This window comes from Ascaphus truei, chromosome 13 (genome assembly GCF_040206685.1).
Source record: "Ascaphus truei isolate aAscTru1 chromosome 13, aAscTru1.hap1, whole genome shotgun sequence".
Classification (NCBI taxonomy): Eukaryota; Metazoa; Chordata; class Amphibia; order Anura; family Ascaphidae; genus Ascaphus; species Ascaphus truei.
In genome coordinates, this window is record NC_134495.1 from 24,929,902 (window position 1) to 24,950,319 (window position 20,418).

General features: G+C 42.9%; 1 protein-coding gene across 2 annotated transcripts in view; it reads left to right on the plus strand.

Annotated features, from left to right (window-relative positions):
* Positions 1 to 16,236: 16,236 nt before the first annotated feature.
* SEZ6L (seizure related 6 homolog like) overlaps positions 16,237 to 20,418 on the plus strand; it is a 287,273-nt gene continuing 283,091 nt past the window's right edge. Inside the window, exons 1-2 of one of the 2 annotated variants that reach the window (XM_075568961.1) lie at positions 16,237 to 16,387; positions 16,937 to 17,046. In XM_075568961.1, the coding sequence (XP_075425076.1) occupies positions 16,953 to 17,046 (94 nt within the window). In that variant the 5' untranslated portion in view covers positions 16,237 to 16,387; positions 16,937 to 16,952. The other variant, XM_075568962.1, reaches the window with a different exon arrangement.

The following is a 20,418-nucleotide window of genomic DNA, read 5'->3' on the forward strand; positions in this document are numbered from 1 at the left end:
TGTCTGTCTGCCCCCTCCCACTGTGTGATGCCCCTCTCCCAGTGTGTACGTGCCCCCTCCCAGTGTGTGTGTGTCTGTCCCCCTCCCATTCTGTGTGTGTGTGTGAATGCCCCCCCCCCCAGTGTGTGTGTGACTGCCCCCCCCCAGTGTGTGTGTGACTGCCCCCTCCAAGTGTCTGTGTGTATCAGTGACAGAATGTATAGACACCAACCCACTCACCCACTCACCCACGTGTCAGTCAAACGTGTCACCCACCCACGTGGCAGTCAGTCACCCAACACGTGTCAGTCAACCACCCACCCACCCAAGTGTCGGGCAGTAAGGCAGTCTAACAAGTGTCAGGCAGTCTAACAACCAACCCACCCAAGTGTCGGGCAGTCTAACAACCAACCCACCCACCCAAGTGTCGGGCAGTCTAACACCCACCCACCCAAGTGTCGGGCAGTCTAACAAACCCAAGTGTCGGGCAGTCTAACACCCACCCATCCAAGTGTCAGGCAGTCTCCCACAAACCCAAGTGTCAGGCAGTCTCCCACCCAACCCAAGTGTCAGGCAGTCAACCCAAGTGTCAGGCAGACATAAAGTGTTAGGCAGTCAACCCAAGTGTCAGGCAGTCTCTCACCCACCCACCCGTCAGGAAGTCTGTCACCCACCCGTCAGGCAGTCTGTCACCCACCCGTCAGGCAGTCTGTCACCCACCCACCCGTCAGGCAGTCTGTCACCCACCCAAGTGTCAGGCAGTCTGTCACCCACCCACCCAAGTGTCAGGCAGTCTGTCAACCCACCCACCCACCCAAGTGTCAGGCAGTCTGTCAAAGTGTCAGGCAGTCTGTCACTCACCCACCCAAGTGTCAGGCAGTCTGTCACCCACCCACCCAAGTGTCAGGCAGTCTGTCTCTCTGTCTGTCTCTATCTCTGTCTTTGTCTCTCTCTGTATCTCCCTCTCTCTCTCTCCCTGTCTCTCCCTGTCTCTCTCGGTCTCTGTTCTCTCTGTTCTCTCTGTTCTGTCTCTCATCAGTCATCTGTTTGTTCCTCTGTCTGTCTCCCTGTCTGTCTCCCTGTCTGTCTCCCTATCACTGTCTCTCTGTCACTGTCTCTCTCTGTCACTGTCTCTCTCTGTCACTGTCTCTCTCTGTCACTGTCTCTCTCTGTCACTGTCTCTCTCTGTCTCACTCACTCTGTCTGTCACCCACTCTCTCTGTCTTATCTTAACTGCCGTATACCTACACCAAAATAACCTATACTGCTTTCTTCCAGATCTGACTCAAGTTTCACGCGGGAGACATCGGAAGACAGGTAGGGAACACCTCCCCTCCAGTATAGTACTGTACCTTGAGGGACTGAGGATCAGGTAAGATCCCAGGTGGGATTGCTTCTTTAGAAATTGTGAAGAGGCGGCATCCTGACACTGGTTAAGGGGTTCAGAAGTCATTCACATCTGGCTTTTTTTTGTGTTCGATTTAGTGAGGCCATCCGACACACACACACACACACACACACACACACACACACACACACACACACACACACACACACACACACACACACACACACACACACACACACACACACACACACACACACACACACACACACGTAACAAGGACTAATGGTAGTAAAGTATAAGTGAAATACAATAAATAAACTGTTAATGTAAAAAAAAAAAAATAATAATAATAATTGTGTGTCCCGGTTTTTCATTTTCAAAATCTGGTCACCCTAGTTATGGGAGAAAACATGGCCTGCCATTATGTTATTGTCCTTTGAAGGTAGACGGTTCGTGTTATCGTGAAGGTTAAATTAGGTTAACGCCACGCAAAGTGACTTAACAGAGCTTTGTGGATGCATGCGGAGCAGGGTCCCATGGCAGGGAATGGGGTTATTAGAAAAAAAACAAAGAAAAGTATCTAAATAATGCAAATGAACGACAGAAATAATTTAAAAAATGTTGTTACATAGCTAAGGGCTTTCACTTTTTTGTGTTCTAAAATATATATATATATATATATATATATATATATAATCTGTAAGTAAGGCTGTATCTTAAGCAGAGAAAAGGAGATAGCAAGACAAATTGAAAGCATTATTCAGTCCATTAGGAGTACATCCACTGTGCGGCTCCCTGCAATTTTGTCTGTATCTGTCATCGCCCGCAATAGGGCAGATAATCTGATCTATGTGACGTTACTGTGTTAAGGGAAGCAACGCAATCATCATGTGTAGGAGAATGTATCATAATAGAGCTATTGAGATCCTAGCGCTTCTGTCGTAATGCATTTAACCCCTTCAGTGCTGTAGGGGCGTGCAAAGACCTTAAAGGTACATTTCCCCTACAATATTACCTGTTTTTTAAGTGAGCTGATTACTGTATTGCAATACCCTTTAAGGCAAATATTCTCTTTTCTAATTTTTTTTTTAACTGTAGCACTGCTTATTCCCCCCCCCCCCCCCCCCAGTCCCCCCCCCCAGTCCCCCCCCTGGGAGATTTTGCCCTAGCTACAGGTCTGTGTGGTGCTGGTTACCTGTGAGGGTCCAGGAGAGATGAGCTTCCGCGATGTTATGGGGAACAGGACAGGCTTTTGGTGATCCTCAAGTTCTCTTTATCTGTGTCAGCGCCTCCAGTCACTGTAGGGTCCAGCAAAGCGGGAGGCAGTCCCCGCCATGACAGTCTTTTCTCCCATACCTCTGCCTAATAGACTGCTGCTCAGGCAGAAGTACTATACTGTGTAAAAGGGATCACAGGTGTTATTACAGCATTTGCATCATACAGTAGTGGAGAATGGACCCCTGGATGGTGCGGCCTGCTGGCAATATTGAGGCCTTGTGCTATGCACAAATCTTAACTCGCTCAACCCCAGGAGGGGCATAGGTGACCTCCGCTCTCATCCCCGGCTGGGAAGGACTCTCTCTATAATTTGGAGTGCATCCTCCCTAATGCAGAAAGGGTAGGGCACACGGTGTGCACCATGGTTGGCTGCAACACAGACCCAGTGTCACCTCCTCTCCTGCCACGCAGGGAGGCTGGGGGGTGGGGGGTTAAACCGCAGGGGGTACACCGCACAGGATAGCCTGACACTGCATGTAGCTACTAGGGCATACGTGACAGAAATGCAATAGAGGATGGGAGTACAAACCCCCTGCGATGCTACCCAAAACAGGTCCATGTAATAAAATAACGAAAGTTCATCCTAGTATATAATAAAACTCCATGACAATATTTTGAAAGAATTGTCCCACGTAGTCAGTGATTTCACTGATATCATGTATAACAGGTGTGACATCCAACAGATATAAAAACACCATAATAAATGCAGGCTCACCAGCCAAATCCTATAGGCATACACTGTATGTGTAACTCTGCAGTGTTGAAACAATTGGTGTGAAAACACGTTGAGATTTGATCACTCCATTTCATGGGTCCTCGTGGACAGTCGACGTGCTCCAGCCCGTGAAGATTCAATGAGAAGGTAAAGTTGTATAGCGGTGCAGCTGCCTTGAGGAGAAAAAAGGCATCACATCTTTCCCACTTTTTCATGAAATCATCAACATTCGCAAATATATAAGAGAAAATCCACTTTTCTCCCCTGTGTCCCCCTTGCAATGAGTAAAAAGAACCAATAATTTCTCCAATATTGATTGGATTACCAGACAGGAGGCTGTCAGGCAGCCATCTTGATTGAGGACACAGATGTCAACAAAAGAAAATAAATATATATTATATATATATTTTTTTTTCCCCCTCAAACTGCGGAGTGGGACCCTTAAATGAGTAAACCAGCATCCACCATATAAAATGTACAGTATGATTAGGGTTGTCTTAAAAGTGGGATTTCTGCTTTTAAAGGACTTTGCTCAGGGTACATTCAGCATCTTATTTTGCATAATGATGCTGAGTACAATGTTTACATTTTCTGTCTCTGATAAACACATATTAATATACAAACAATGCAGTGTATCCCTTAAGGTTGAAGGAAATGAGATTTCACCAGAAACAAAGGAAATGGTTCTTTATAGTAAGGGCAGTTACAATGTGGAATCCATTACCCATGGAGACTGTGATGGCAGATACAATAGATATGTTCACAAAAAAGGTTGGACATCTTTTTAGAAAGGAAAGGTATACATGGATATACCAAATACAGTAAACATGGGAAGAATGTTGATTCCGGGAGTTATCTGATTGCCAATTCTTGGAGTTAGGAAGGAATTTCTTTTTCTCTGTATGAGATATCATTAGATGATATGTCACTGGGGTTTTTGTTTACCTTCCTCTGGATCAATAAACTGTAAGTACAAATATAGGATAAGTACAGTATCTTTCATCTCCATTTAGCATAGGTTGAACTTGATGGACATACACGTCTTTTTTTCAACCTCCTCTATTATGTAACTATGTAATTACATTAAAATATAATCTTTCTTATTTTAGGTTAGCCAAAAAAGAGATGTACTTCTGCACAGCCATATGATATAAAAAGAAAGTCTTTCATGCAATTTCTCATTTGAGTACCAGATCGTGGGTGTGTAAACGCACCAGCCTGAATATACTGTGACAGATGGAGACATTCTTGCTGCTAAAACATCTCTCTCAGGGAAATGCTGTGATATGTTTCCTAATATTTCTCATAAGGGTCTGTGATAACTGTATTTTCCCTGACATTCTATTGCTATACAGCAAGTGGTTCGTGGTATCTGCTCTGTTACTAGTTACAATGCCAGCTTCAGGTTCTTATGCGTGTCCATTTTCTGTATGTACTTGTACCCAAGCTGTTAAAAATGGGAAGAAGGGGTCGTCCAGTGGTGATGTCACTATCTTTGAAGTGGATGAAGCTGGTTTTATTCCTTTGCTGTTAGAGGAGCCAGCAACACGGTCTAGGACGTTTTATCGCGGCCTTCTAGACGTGACAAAACGCCCGCCGGTGCCCCGCCGCATCACAAGTCGCCGCTGGGAAAAATCACTGCTGGACACGGTGCCGCTTCTTCTCCACCACCATCTTTAAATATCCCGACCGCCGCTGCGAATGTGAACTGCCGTATACGCGCTCCGCTAACCAGGAGACAGCGCGCCTGCTGGACCCTCTAAGCGACACCGGAAAAAATGTTGCGACCCCAACCGGTGCGTTCACATTTGGAGCGGCGGCCAGAACATTTAAGATGGCGGTGGATATCCTTAAAGCCTGAAGTGTGGGTGGCCCTTGAGGACTGCAGTTGGCCACACCTGATCTAGGCCTTTGAGAGACTAAGATCCAGGTCCACCACAGGGTACTAGGTTTTTGCACGCCTTTACGCCCATTCATACGAATCGGAGTGATGGCGTGCGAAAGCTTAGTTAGCACTCATTTGTGGATCTGGCCTCAAGTCTTTTAATAAAGGGTGCAAGAGAGAGCTGACTGATTTTACAGGCAGTAACATTAACACTGACGCACTTTCACCCAAGACCGATGCTTTTATTTTGATATCTTCTTGGACCAAGCAAAACATCCTGAGCAAAGTTATTAGAAAACTAATAAATTGTGTGACATCCTAAAGAAAAATATTCATATTACTTTGGAATAAATGTAATTTAGAATGTGCTATTTCAGCAGTATGTTTCATAGTCAGAATTAATGTCCATAGTAGACTCCATACAGCAGTTTGAAAGAACGCAGAGGCAACGAAGCAAATATACAAGCTCAGTAAATTGTTATAATCAGTACATTGTATTAGAAGGTCGCGTTTTCTTAATAGTGTTTTGCTGTGTTACATATGGCTCATTACCCGGTATAAAAGGTTAGATCTGTACCTTTCCGTACTGCGTAGAGACGCACACATTTCACAGACTGTAGGGTTGTTAATCCTTTCCCACCAGTGTTTTAATCAACCCCCGTTGTCTGTGTTCCTTCAATTATTCTAATTAATAATGGAATTAGAAGACGTTTATACATACACTGGCGACACACTTTATTCGAGCTCGGCTAGTCCCACGAATTCGGGTATACCCGGGTGTATTGAGGTTTGTGACTGTTTTCTGTCCGAGTGCATTGGGTTATTTTCCAGGCAGGGATTGAAGCATTTTATTCCCGCTGGCTGCAATACTGCACAGTATATATATATACTGCATTACAATTCATGAATTTATGCCATCTGGTAGACACGCGAAGCATTGCAGCCTATTAAATCCTAATCATTATCATTTAACAGATCAGCCGCCCGTCAGCCAGGCATGAACCCAGGCTGGGAAGGCAAACGCAACGGGGCTTGTCAGAGGTGAGGAGCGGCGCATTCCAGGTATCTGCCAGGTACATACTGGGTATTTGCTCAAATAAAGTGTGTCGGTGCAGTAACAAAAATAGGAGAAAAAAGTGATATAAAAAAATACAGGATATACGTATATTCGTACAGTGTATGCTCTAGTTGAATTTTACAGTCAATATGAGTCTCAGCCCGAGGTCATTAGGAGCAGAGTTTCCACGTTCTGTTGAAGGCTAAGGCTACGCTTATAGTGCCGGCGACGTCAGGCTACGGTCGCTGCAAAAATCAAATTGAGATGACTTCCAGCGATCGCGACCAAGTCATTGCTCCGTCGCGTTATCGCGTCGCGCTTACTATAAGCGCACGCGATGGCTGCAATACATTTATTTTTGATGCAACATCGCATCGTTGTCGCCGGCACTATTAGCGCCGCCTTACCCGGAGACTTTTTCCAATTCAATTTCATTTTTTTTCCTTCAAATTAATTAATTAATTATTTAACTCTCTTAACGTCTCTGGCGGCATCTCCTCCTGCATGGTCCCGTCAGCATGGCTCCATGACGTCAAATGCCGTCAGGTTGCCATAACAACGGGACACCACGGCACCCTGTGGCATCACGTTGCCATGACAATGAAACGTCACAGCCCCTGCAAGATGTCCCATTGTCATGGCAATGTGACGCCGCATGGCAGCACGACGCCATTTGACGTTGCCGAGCGATGTTGACGGGGACCATGCAGAGGGAGATGCCGTCGGATGATGCTGCCCCTATAGCCCAGAGATATAGGATCAAAACCTGTAGTCTCCGGGTCAAACCCGGAGTGGTGACAACCCTAATTAGGAGAGGTGATACGGTGATCCAAACCAGTTTAACATATGTCAAGGGCAATATCCTTACAACTAGGTTACTCTTTCGACCTTGACTTAAAAAAAAATACAGGAATGATTTAAATCAGATCTCCTTTCAACTGTATTTGTGTCAATTAAGAAAAGTCAAATGATGGATTTTTAATAACTGTTTATTTCAATATCCATATCTTCAAGTGAACAGGCTCACATTAAATGACGTATCTACTGTACTCTGCATTCTATTTCATTAATTGAACTGTTGTAATAATAGCGGTTTCATGGCATTGAATGAACATTTTTAATCTTGTAGCCAGTAATTGTCTATCTCTTAATGAAAAACATGGTTCGTTGGAATTAATGTGGCTAAGCAAGAGAAAGAATGTTCAATGTATTGTATTGATGTTTGTATTGTAATCTTTATTGGGGGCAGAGCAGGTGGGTGAAAGGGATAGTTGCTCCAGGGTGGGTGGTTAGGCCTCTCGGGTGGGTAGTGGAAGGTGTTAACCCTTTCATTACCATAGCGGTTACTACCGCTAAGGTAATGAAGGGGTTAACCCCTCCTGCAACCTTCCCAGTAGGCCTAACAGCCCACCCTGGGGCAACTACCCCCTTCACCCACCTGCTCTGCCCCTACGGACCCTGACCAGCATAAACTGTTGGCCGTAACAGGCCGCAGTAGGCCTAATGTGCTTGGCACCTCTGAACACACTGCTGTACCTAAGGCTTCCACAGACATTGCCCAGGACAATCAAAGGGTAACGAAATCTTCCCAGGACTGGAGAAACTGGGCTGGGTTTGATGATCCTGCTGGGGGTGGGATGCAAGAATATGTGATATTTTCTAGAGAAGGGTCAGAAAGGTCTCAGCTTCCGAGTCTGATGTATCTATGTGTAATGCAAATGTGGGGAAAGTATTGCCGTGGTGGGACCACATGTTTCAAGGGTATGTTCATCATATGAACCGGACACGGTTCTTGCTGTTCAACAGGGATATTGTGAAGCATGGGTGAGAGGAAGAAGAGTTCTGTGCGGAAGAGATGACAGAAACTCTCAGACGAAGAAATAGGGAAATGAAACTAGGGATGATACAACCAACTGGTTTAACCATAACCTATCAAGATCAGCCTTCTCATGAACCACTATTCTGGGTGCTACCGGACCATGCCTGTGGACGGAAATTAACCAAAATCAGCCGGGCCGACAGATTAATAGTGCAGAGGTACTGTCAGTCCCATGGGTATGATTACCCCTATGTCCCTGAGCCCATAATGAGGGAAATAGACGCCAACAGAGGAGTGGTTGAGGGATGCGGTCCTAGACTACCTAGCCTCCAGGTATAGTATCTCTAGGTACTACAATGATGAAAAAGTATGTTATCTCATCCCAGTATGGAGGGTGGGGAAAAACATCTACATGGACCGTGTGGAATATATCCCTGAACGGGGTCCAAAGAGGGTGTATTCCGTTACTGTTCCCAATGGGGAGGGCAGGTTAGTTATGAAAGGGGAGGACAGGGGGATGTATAAAAGGAAGTTATGTGAGGACACTACATACTCCTTGATAAAGTGAATTGTATACACGAAACGCGCAGGAGGGTGTTAACCTCCTTTTTATGATGGATCAATAAAGGAATATTTTTTTATACATCATTTTGGGACCCACTCTTTTGGCTGTGCGCCAGTTTTTCTCTTTTTCTCTCCAAGACTAGTTATGAAACCTGACCCAAAGCATTTTAATTAAGGGGGGTATGGATTCTCCATGTTATGGGAGGGATCCAGGAAGGAAGAAATCGCAGAGCACTGACGGATTTCTACATTCTAATTTATTGAAGCCAATAACATACGTATGTTATTGGCTTCAATAAATTAGAAATCCGTCAGTGCTCTGCGATTTCTTCCTTCCTACGTTCCTGGGAATGCTGCAGGCTATTATTCATTCGTAGGAGCACAGGTAATAGTATCTTCTTCTTTTTTTTTTTTTTGTGGTGTGCAGCATTTACCATTATTCTCATGGGAGGATACACACATACCTCATCGGTTCAAAGGTTATGCCATAAACTGTTACAGTATGTATTGTTTCCATGTTATCCAATTTAGGGATAGTCTGTAAATTGGGTTCTCAGCAGGGTCTGTGAGATTCCACCAGGGGGAGTGTGTAGCCATGTATCCCCTTGGCTAATTATCTGCCTTGCCTAACACATAAGCTCTGGTACCAGTGCAGGCAGTGTTAGGGTTAAATCTGACTGCAGTTTATCAGGGGGAGCGCAAGATGGTGTTCCTGCAGGAACTGCACCCAGCTCTGCTGGGGCCTGCTGGAAATGGAGGCGCTGCACCCAGAAATAGCTGAGAATATCCTGAAAGCCTGTCCTGTCTTCCCCACTGCCATCGGTGGACACTCAGCAATCCTTTAAGCCTCACAGGTACAGCGAGAGTACAGGTAACAGTGAAATCTCCCTTGGAATGGGGGAACACCTGTGTTACACAATATAACAGTAGTATAATAAGTAGAAGGGATCAACTTAACTGAAATAAAAGTAAGTTACATTGAGTAAAAAAAATTGTCATTCAAATGTACATTTCTTAACAGCAGCCCACTTCTTGTACACATGCTGGGAACGATCTGAATCATATTCCTTTTTAGCCACTGTATGGATACAAAGACAGTTTCCCATAATAGAGAATGAAAATTCTACAACAACGTTCATTGCTGTTTCAGAGAAATTAGTCATTTAAAATTACTCAATTTTAGCTGTCACCGATGACACCTTATTTGGATAGAAATGACCACAGCATTTATTAACATAACCTTGCCAGCTCCATACAGATATAAACCAACTTTTTAAACCACATGTGCCAGCCATTGACCCCGAAGTGGGGACGTCAAAACATAATCAACCAAAGGTTAGCGCTACCTATGCCCCATTTAGGGGTAAACATGTGTTAATTTCCCATTCCCCGGACTCCCCACCTCAGCTGTGACAAACATCCACATACAGTATTACTTATTCTTAACATAAAGACTTTATAATATGTTTTATAAATAGTGGGGGGCGGGGGGGGAAGAGATACTTCTTCCAAAACTGTTTTTCCTAAAATGGCTGACTGCCCTACATGAGCTTCCATTTTATAACTCATGTGACCCGCCCACTAGCTCCACGCCCCATCCACTTGTTTCCTTTGAAACAAAACAACCGCTATCTGTGGTTACTTATACTGTATCTTTGCCGGACTCATCACTGCAATCATATGTCTTGTTCACTATTATTACATGGAGCGTTTGTAAGAGAGTTCCGCATTACAATAGAATGGAGGCAAAATGTAAATGTATCTGTAACACTCTATTACTTAGGGGCTTAGCGTAGGTTACTGTACGTTGTGGCCATCTTCTCATTTCACCTTCCGTGCTAACCGAGATGGTTGTGCAGCAGAGGAAAGACACACAGTCCACAGTCGGTGCAACAGGAACAGTTCACAGGCATATACTATAACAACCTATTAATCCCCTTGTAACTGAGCGATTGATCTTGATCCTGGGAGTATGATAATCCTTGTATTGCTGCTCAAATATAGTGAGCTAGGATAGTGACAATAAGTATATTGATAACCTATGACTCGTAACCTAGTGGCCGCCAACATAACGGACTTAAATCTTGAAGTGGGATTTATGGAGTACTGGGGAGGCACAACCACCCGAAGGTATAGTGCCCCCTTTTCACCACCACACTCAGATAAGGCCACTTAGAGCATATAGGTAATACAATCTATCACAAGCAGGAAAACTACACAGGAAACTCACTTTTAGTAGAGATGGAGACTCACTTGAATAGACATCCAGATTAAGAACACAGGAGCTCAAATAGTGCGTGCATCCAACTTGATTGTAGATCGATAGCAGGAAAAAACACCTTGAACGAGGGAAAAGTGGAGCACTGCAATGGGGTATAGAATGGAGGAAAACGGCACACCAATAATAAAAACAAATTTATTGAGTGACTGCGTTAGACATCCAAAAAACAGGAACAACTAACCCACTCTGACGCGTTTCGGGCTAAGCCCTTTGTCAAAGAGTATAACCCCTCATAGAACATGTGTGAAATGTGTGAATCACTTATTGCAAGTCCTTATACACCATACATGTATTTACCAGACCTTACTGTATAAAGTTTCTAAAATGTTCCCATATGACACCCAGTAGGTGTTGCATGTCTCTAAAGCCAGTACTAAAACCTAAACCTGATGAAGGGCTGTTTACGTTTTTGTTATATCAGTACAAGTTAATACATTTTTCTTTTCACCTGGTCAGAATGTATTAATGTAGAACTGCTGACATGTGGGATTGGTGATGTATGAAAGTTGGTGCCTACTCATTTGTTATCTTCAATTGTAGTCTTATTGTATATTCAATTATTACGAGCACTTTTTTTTAATAAATATTAGGGTGTTTGGCGTGTAGGCAGTTAGGCACAGATCCACAAAGCTCCATTATATCAGGGCTCAGAATGTCACGTTATCTAAATCAGGAACGGACGTTATTTTCCTGGAGATTGACGCATATCCACAAACCTAGTTATTTACAAAAACAACGGAGGTTCTACATCTCATGAGTTTAGGTTAACGTTCTGTTATTGTAGCATAATGTTGCATTATCTTCCAATAACTTGATGTAATGCCAATCATAGCGTTACTCCCTTCCAGACACTGAAATATTTATTTAATTTTTTTTTTTTTTTAATTCAAGTTGAGGAAGGGATGAGAGGGAAACAATGCTATGTTATTTAAATCATACCTATCTGTGGTGTTACACCCATCCAGACCCTGTAAAGCCCTATATCAGCGTGTGGATGTGGGTAACACGGAGTTTAGGTCTGACCAAACTAACATAACGTTAAGTCCTCACGTTAACCTAAGCACACGTGTGTGGTTATGCGATATTACATCTATAATGAACAGTAAGAGCTGCATTCAAAAGAGCTGGAGGCTGCGTGTGCAACTGACACTGACGCGTCATGTGGGTGAAGAAATGAATGATGATGATATAGAGATGATTGATAGATATCGAGATGATTGATAGATATCGAGATGATTGATAGATATCGACAGTGTTCGACAAACCTATACATTTGCACGCCCCGGGCGAGTGGATTTAACATCGTGGCGAGCTCCTATTGGTCCAAGCAGCACACGTGTGGTACTAGGTGGCGAGTAGATTTTTTTGTTTGGTGAGTAGATTTTTTGGTGATTTGTCGACCACTGGATATCGAGATGATTGATAGATATCGAGATGATTGATACACTGGCGACACACTTAATTCGAGCTCGGCTAGTCCCACGAATTCGGGTATACCCGGGTGTATTGAGGTTTGTGACTGTTTTCTGCCCGAGTATATTGGGTTATTTCCAGGCAGGGATTGAAGCATTTTATTCCCGCTGGCTGCAATACTGCACAGTATATCTATATATACTGCATTACAATTCATGAATTTATGCCATCTGGTAGACACGCGAAGAATTGCAGCCTATTAAATCCTAATCATTATCATTTAACAGATCAGCCGCCCGTCAGCCAGGCATGAACCCAGGCTGGGAAGGCAAACGCAACGGGGCTTGTCAGAGGTGAGGAGCGGCGCATTCCAGGTATCTGCCAGGTACATACTGGGTATTTGCTCGAATAAAGTGTGTCGGTGCAGTAGATATCGAGATGATTGATAGATGTCGAGATGATTGATATTATTATTATGATTTTATAGCTCTGCTTTAACAATGGTGACTACAAAAATAAAGTTAGAATTTAAAATGGTAGGACAGAGAGTGTTAAGGAGCTGCCATGTAAATAGAATTAGTTATTGTTGCTGTACAATGCACAGCAGAATGCCCTGGATACAAATAGCTCAGTGCACTATGGCTACCTGAGTATTATTGAAAGTCATGGTACACACTTTTCTCTGGCTTAGTACTGAAAACGGAGGACCCTGCACTCAGGCCTCACAGCAAAGCAAAGTAAACAAGGTGTAATGTGGTAGGAGGGATACATTGTGTTTACCTGTTTCAAGCTACCATTTAAGGGTGTCTCAGTGGCTAGGACAGGGGTGATCAACTCCAGTCCTCAATCCCCCCGCAACAGGTCAGGTTTTCAGGATATCCCAGCTTCTGCACAGGTGGCTTAACCAGTTGAAGATTGAGCCACTGAATCACCTGTGATGAAGCTGGGACTGATTGAGCCACCTGTGCTGAAGCTGAGAAATCCTGACCTGGTGGGGGAGAGGACTAGAGGTAAGCACCCTTGTGTTAGGAGCCTTGTTCAATCCTCTGTGTTAGCTGCTTTGGACATTGTGTAAGTCACTTTACCTCTGCGGCCATCGGTAAGTTAATTGCTGGCAGGAACTGGTGTCAGAGTACACTGCAGTGCTATATAAGAAAATATGCGAATATGTAATCTTTAGTTCCGGCTAGGAGTAATGTTGTAACAAATCATACGGTATATTGCTTTAATTTAGGAAACAGACGTTATTGTAAATACATTCCAGGTAAAATTAGGCCCCCTAAAGTCAACCTTAATGAATGATTTGACACATTTAATTAAACCTGTTAATTTCCGCGTTTTATCTGGTCTACAGAGAGGCAATGAGTTGCTGATACCTGCAGAACAGAAGGGGTTAAATGTACCTGAATTTCCCCCATATTCCAGCTCACTTTCAAGGATGTTACTAGTGGTAAAAAAAAACCTAGCACTGTGATGTGTTATCATGGGATAAATACTTGTGTAATGACAAAATGAATGGCCAATGTTTTAGAGAGATGGAAAAAGACTAGGGCAGTCATTTTCAACTTGGGTTTTGTAGGCACCACTTAGGGGTTGCGCGGCCGCCAGGGGGGAGAGCTGGGACCACTCTCCCAGCTGTCCCAGGCCCAGCGTAGCGGTGGCCCCCCACGCAGGAGTGACCCCACTGCTGGATGAAGGCCTCCCCAATTATCTCCCAGGTACTGCGGAGTACCTTTTCTGATTTCCTCCTCCCATCTTACTGTTGGTCGTCGTCTTGGTCTTGTAGTCTTTCTTGAAATCCAATTGAGTACCATCTTTGTACAATGATGGTCATTTCTTCGTGTGATATGTCCAGTCCACTTCCATTTTAGTTGCTTGACCCTTGTGATGATCTCAGACATGTGTGTGTGTGTGTGTGTGTGTATATATATATATATATATATAAGGAAAAAAAGAGGAGAGAGCGCACGCCCATAGCGTAAAATTGTAGATTTAATGAGGGGAAGGAGGGGAGGGGGGGTAAAAAACGCACTTACAAAAGTACAATAAATTCATGCATATGTGATAATAATCACCCCCATCCGGTTATACTGCATAATCTTGGGGCAATCCCAGACTCCAATAGTGAAGGATCGATGTCCCAGCAGGTTTCCAGGGTTGGTATGCTGGTAGGATTGATGGACCGTTCAAAATTGTAAAGAGATACTTGTGATCCCGATGGTGAGTCCGACTCTCTCAGCAATGAAGTGAGCGCATCAATGCATACTTCTTCCTCACTAAGATTGAATGTATGGTACCAGGTAGCTATTCAATCTCGTTATAATCACAGCTAGCATTGAAGGCAACCAGCGTTAAGGAGCTAACCTAAGATCTTATTTATTTCATTGCTGAGAGAGTCGGACTCACCATCGGGATCACAAGTATCTCTTGACAATTTTGAACGGTCCATCAATCCTACCAGCATACCAACCCTGGAAACCTGCTTGGACGTCGATCCTTCACTATTGGAGTCTGGGATTGCCCCAAGATTATGCAGTATAACCGGATGGTGGTGATTATTATCACATATGCTTGAATTTATTGTACTTTTGTAAGTGCGTTTTTACCCCCCCTCCCCTCCTTCCCCTCATTAAATCTACAATTTTACGCTATGGGCGTGCGCTCTCTCCTCTTTTTTTCCTTCTAGATACCCTGTGGACGCGGTTTGTCCACATTGAGAGCTGCCGGAGACCCTCCATACCAGCATCCATACATTCTTACTGGAACTATTTGAGGACTGGTTTATCACTTTTTTGCTTTTTTCTATATATGTTGTTTTGTATTTATTATGGGCTTACTATATGACTTTTAGGTCCATGTTAAATTTTGCTATTGTTATTCAGGTATTCACCCACAATAGTTCACATTTGTTTTAGATTTATCTTTAGCAATTTTACATTTATTTTTATTGGTTCACTTTAAATCAGAGGCGCAGCTTTTTTCTTTTTCTGTTTGATACAGTATATATATATACACATATGTATTGTATGATGAGCCCTAAGCAAAGAATCATGAACTTCTATCCCAACTAGTATAAATGATTCAGCTTTAAATAAAGCAACGTGGTAGAAAAAGCCTGTATCCCTCTCTCCTAGTTAGTATTCCGGTCTCATCCCATATATTTTCATAATCACTACATGTAGTTTATCGTTGATCTCTAAAAAGAAAGTTGCTGGAACTCAGTTCCCCATAAAAATAACCCTGTAATTCATATGTATATATACCGATAACTTTCTATGTATAAATACCAAGTCCTGGAGAGAATTGAATTATTCATTGTGTGTCTTGTCTTTTTTTATAGTAAGGGACACTTGAGGGGTTGTTTCTGTATGTTAATGTGAATGTGCCAAAATAATAAGATGAAACATATTAAAAATAGAATCCACTCTAAAAACTTTTTGGGGAAAAAAGGAAAGTGAAACAAAGAAATATAGTTGTTTCTTATCTGTGATTTGTCTCCGTTTTTAATTCATATTCACTACAAATATTAACTTTTTTTTCTAATGGCGGTCATGTTTTTTATCCCTAAAAAGCAGATATCATTGGAATACTACTGGATAAATAGAAAAGATAAGTCACTTGTAGCATTAGCACAAATTGTGTATTTCATAATACAAAAGTGGCCCCCTTAATGCTAATTGCTAAAGATAATAGTATGGGTAACTCCTATGTATTTGGGCCCTGTGGTTGTGGGACCCTCTGGGCATCTGCTTGCCTCTCTTATGCCTAGAAGCAGCTCTGGATGCATGGACCACATACTGTATTATCTCCACTGTAATTCTACTGTAGTTCCACTGCAAATGTCTATTTTTACCCTAAATGCTATTGCCAGCTTTGCTCTGCGTCTTCCCCCAGTGAATGCCTTTCCATCCATGTGCCTGTGTGTGCCTTATAGCACTTTCTGCCTGCATCCTCAGTGCATTGCCTAGCATCATACAGTATACTGTAACATGAACGCTCCCTAGCAGCAGCCTACAGTACCAGCACACAACACACACTGTCACGTTAGGTTTGTACCGAGGATTCTCATTTCTTTGTTTTCATCTTTCTCCTTCCTTCCCTCTCTCTCTCCCTCTCTGATCTTTTCTCTTTTTCTGCATTCCCACTCTCTCTGTCTCTCTACTTCTTTCTCTCCCTTGTTATGTAGCTCAGCTCAGTTCCTTTTTCTCTCACCTTTTTTTTAAATACTGTATATACGCCTTTTTCTGTTTGCCTTCTCTCTATCCCTGACTCTCTCTCCATTCTCTTCTTCCCTCTCTCCTCTTTCTATCCTGCCTTCTCTCTGTCTTCTTTATCTGACTGAATGATTTCCCTATCTTCATTTCAGTCCAGTAGCATTCTTTTCACAAACAAGCATAGAGCCCTCTCTGTGCCTTTTTCTGTGCCTGTTTCCTCTTTCCCTTTAATCAATAGCCACACCAGCCAGAGAGTGGCTCACATGAATGACTCCTTGTGAATCTCAGCCCAGACATCTCTCCTTCAGTGCCTGTGCAGAGCAGAGCTAGGAAATCCTGCTCAATTTCCCTTCCTACTACCCCTTGTCAACCTTTTTTCCCAGCGTCAGGGGCTCTGACATGTTGACCCTTGGAATATGCAAGTCTGCTGGTCCCCACGTCCACCCTCTCATCTTCATCTTCCTCATCCTCCTGCCGGGAACTCAGGCTGAAGGTAAGAAGATAGACAGCATGCTGGGGGGGGGGGATGCTAATTTCAGAAAGGTTCATGCAATATGTATGTCGTAAAAACTGAGAGATTCTTTAGGGATTACCATCCCCTTTCTTTAAAAACCGGAACAGAAAGCAGATCAAAAAGTATGATTGTAAATTAAAAAGCAGTGGCACTTTGTGCAAGACCCCATCAGTTACCATCACACTTAAACCACGAACTTGTTTCATCTCAAAGTCACACCAATCTGCAGGTTGACTTACTACAGTTCTTAAATGTTCTTAACTCAAAATGTTCTTTTGGAGAAGGAGTGGCTCAGTGAGTAAAGACACTGGCTGGCACTGAGTTTCAGCCGGGGAACCTGGTTCAACTCCTGGTGTCGGCTCCTTGTGACCTTGGGCAAGTCACTTTATCTCCCTGTGCCTCAGGCACCAAAAACATAGATTGTAAGCTCCACGGGGCAGGGACTGTGTCTGCAAAATGTCTCTGTAAAGCGCTATGTAAAACTAGCAGCGCTATACAAGAACATGCTATTATTATTGTTATTGTGTAGGATACAGAAAACAGTTTCAACAGCCTTATTTTGATCAAAGGAGTCGACATATTCATATTTTGGGTCAGGAAGGAGCCTTTTGGCGCTGTATTCAGCTGGGGTCTTCTTTTTATGGATTGATATAATAGGACAGTGTAAAGAGTCCAACATCTGATCCCAATGCACCTGGAGTTCTCTTCAAGCCAAAAATACTATTGAGGGTTTCATTGAAAGTTCATCTTGATGCGATTCAGTGCTTTGTGCTTTGAAAGGAGTCTTGGGATTTCTAGCTTTGGGTCTTTGTTTCCTAATCCCCTTTCTATAAAAACTTGGATATGAAACCTTTCAGATTACCATCTTTCCTATTCCCTGTTGCTGCTTTTCTGAGAGTGCTCTGCATCAGTCAGTTGCTTTTACCTCTGCACCTTTGTTTAGTTCAGAATTTCTGCTCACAATTGAGATGTATTTTCACTCATGAGACGTGGTTTGTGTATGTTTTTTTTTTTTTTTTTGAACTATTAAGTGTTTGCAAAAAGGTGTGTCTCCTCAAAGGGAACAAGTGTGCAATATCTCAGGGTCGGAAGGTACAAACTAAACAGCCAGTGAAATATGAATTTTTAAAAAAAATAATGGTTTGTTTCAAAATGTGTGATGTTACTAGCAGATATATAAAACTGAACAATTATATTGAGATTAGTTACTGTAAATTCCTTAATCTGTTCAACATCGCTTCCTAAAAATGTTCTCTGTTTCAAAAGTATTGGTTATAGCCCTCAAGGTCCGAAGACTAAAATGTTTATATTTGATGGATCTGGGCAAAATAATGAAGGTTATTAAAATAAGTGTTCCTCCAAAGAGTGAGAGTTTGTTGAAGCCTACAGTATAAGACCATTGATACTGGAATTGTTAGACAAAGGCATGACATACAGGCATACCCCGCTTTAAGGACACTCACTTTAAGTACACTCGCGAGTAAGTACATGTCGCCCAATAGGCAAACGGCAGCTCGCGCATGCGCCTGTCAGCACGTCCTGGACAGCAATACCGGCTCCCTACCTGTACCGAAGCTGTGCGCAAGCGGGGAGACTATAGAGCATGTTACAAATGCGTTATTTACATCAGTTATGCACGTATATGACGATTGCAGCACAGTACATGCATCGATAAGTGGGAAAAGGTAGTGCTTCACTTTAAGTACATTTTCGCTTTACATACATGCTCCGGTCCCATTGCGTATGTTAATGCGGGGTATGCCTGTACTTTAAACTGACTTCTAAAGATTAAGACTGTCCTCTAATGAGTGTGACACTACAAATGAGTGAAGCTAATTTTCAATGAGTGACTGACTTCTAGAGTTGGACAGCCTTCCAATGTGTGAGACAGCCTTCCAATGTGTGAGAAAGACTTCCAATGTGTGAGGCAGCCTTCCAATCTGTGAGACAGCCTTCCAATGTGTGAGAAAGACTTCCAATGTGTGAGACAGCCTTCCAATGTGTGAGACAGCCTTGCTATGTGTGAGACAGTCTTCCAATGTGTGAGATAGCCTTCCAATGTGTGAGACAGCTTCCAATGTGTGAGACAGCCTTCCAATGTGTGAGACAGCCTTCCAATGTGAGTGACAGCCTTCCAATGTGTGTGACAGCCTCTAATGAGTGTGACTTACTTTAAATGAGTGAACCTAATTTTCAATGAGTGATTCACTTCTAGAGTTAGACTACATTCCAATGTGTGAGACAGCCTTCCAATGTGTGAGACAGCCTTCCAATGTGAGTGACAGCCTTCCAAAGTGTGAGACAGCCTTTCAGTGACTGAGACACCCTTTCAGTGTATGAGACAGCCTTCCAATGAGTGAAGCTCACTTTTAGCCACTCTCGACAACTGTCGGTTTCATTGCTATTGTTTCAAAATGTATCTTCACCTGAATATTCTCAGTGGATACATTCTGAGACAGTGATCGAGTCCATATCCAGTGACAACTGTGGCAGCTGAGCCCTGTGTGATCAAACTAATCTCAGATAACACAGACTGACCAAGAACTGAGCACACTGCAGTGAGGATTCTGAAAAGATTCATGGGCAGAGCAGCCACTGACCTACTACAGTATATAGTACTGTATTTCCTTACAAACCTATATATTAATGAGCTACTGCTGTAAGGTGTCAAAAATGACTTTATACATAAATAGTAGGATTCACGTCAAAAAGTCATACTTACCATATTCATGCATCTGTGATGTGTACATAATAACACTGTGTGTTAACCCATTGAAACCATTGGTGGCTCCCTTCTAGCAGTGAAAGAGTTAACTCTTTCCTTTCACCAGTATTATCCCGATATTTTCCATCGATTTTTGTTTCCATCTGGGTCTGAGATACCGTTAAGCTTTCTACTACACTATTTATCTGGTTTGATCTGCAAAAAAAAACATTATTATTTTGTTTCTTTCACCTCCATTGCTTTAGTCACATTGACCCAGAAAGTCAAGATTGTGCAGCACTGTGTATATGAGCTGTTATTAGAATATTCTGTGGCTGGGTAAAAAAAAACCAACAACATTCATTGAACTGTAGTTTGAAACGTCCTTAGATGTATGTATTAAACTAACCCTTTAAAGTCCATGCAGCATACTGTATTAGTAGAAAACGACTTGGTCCTGTGTCTGTGTACGGAACGTTTTATATGATCTATCTGCGTAGCAAGCTGACAATGTTGTTTTTGCCATTGTACTGATGCTAAGAGAGGAGCAGTATTCTGAGCAAGCATTGTGTGAAAGTGCTGGCATTACTGATTGATTTTAGTAATGGTTTTGTGGAGCAACAGGAGGTTTTACAGAGGAGTTACAA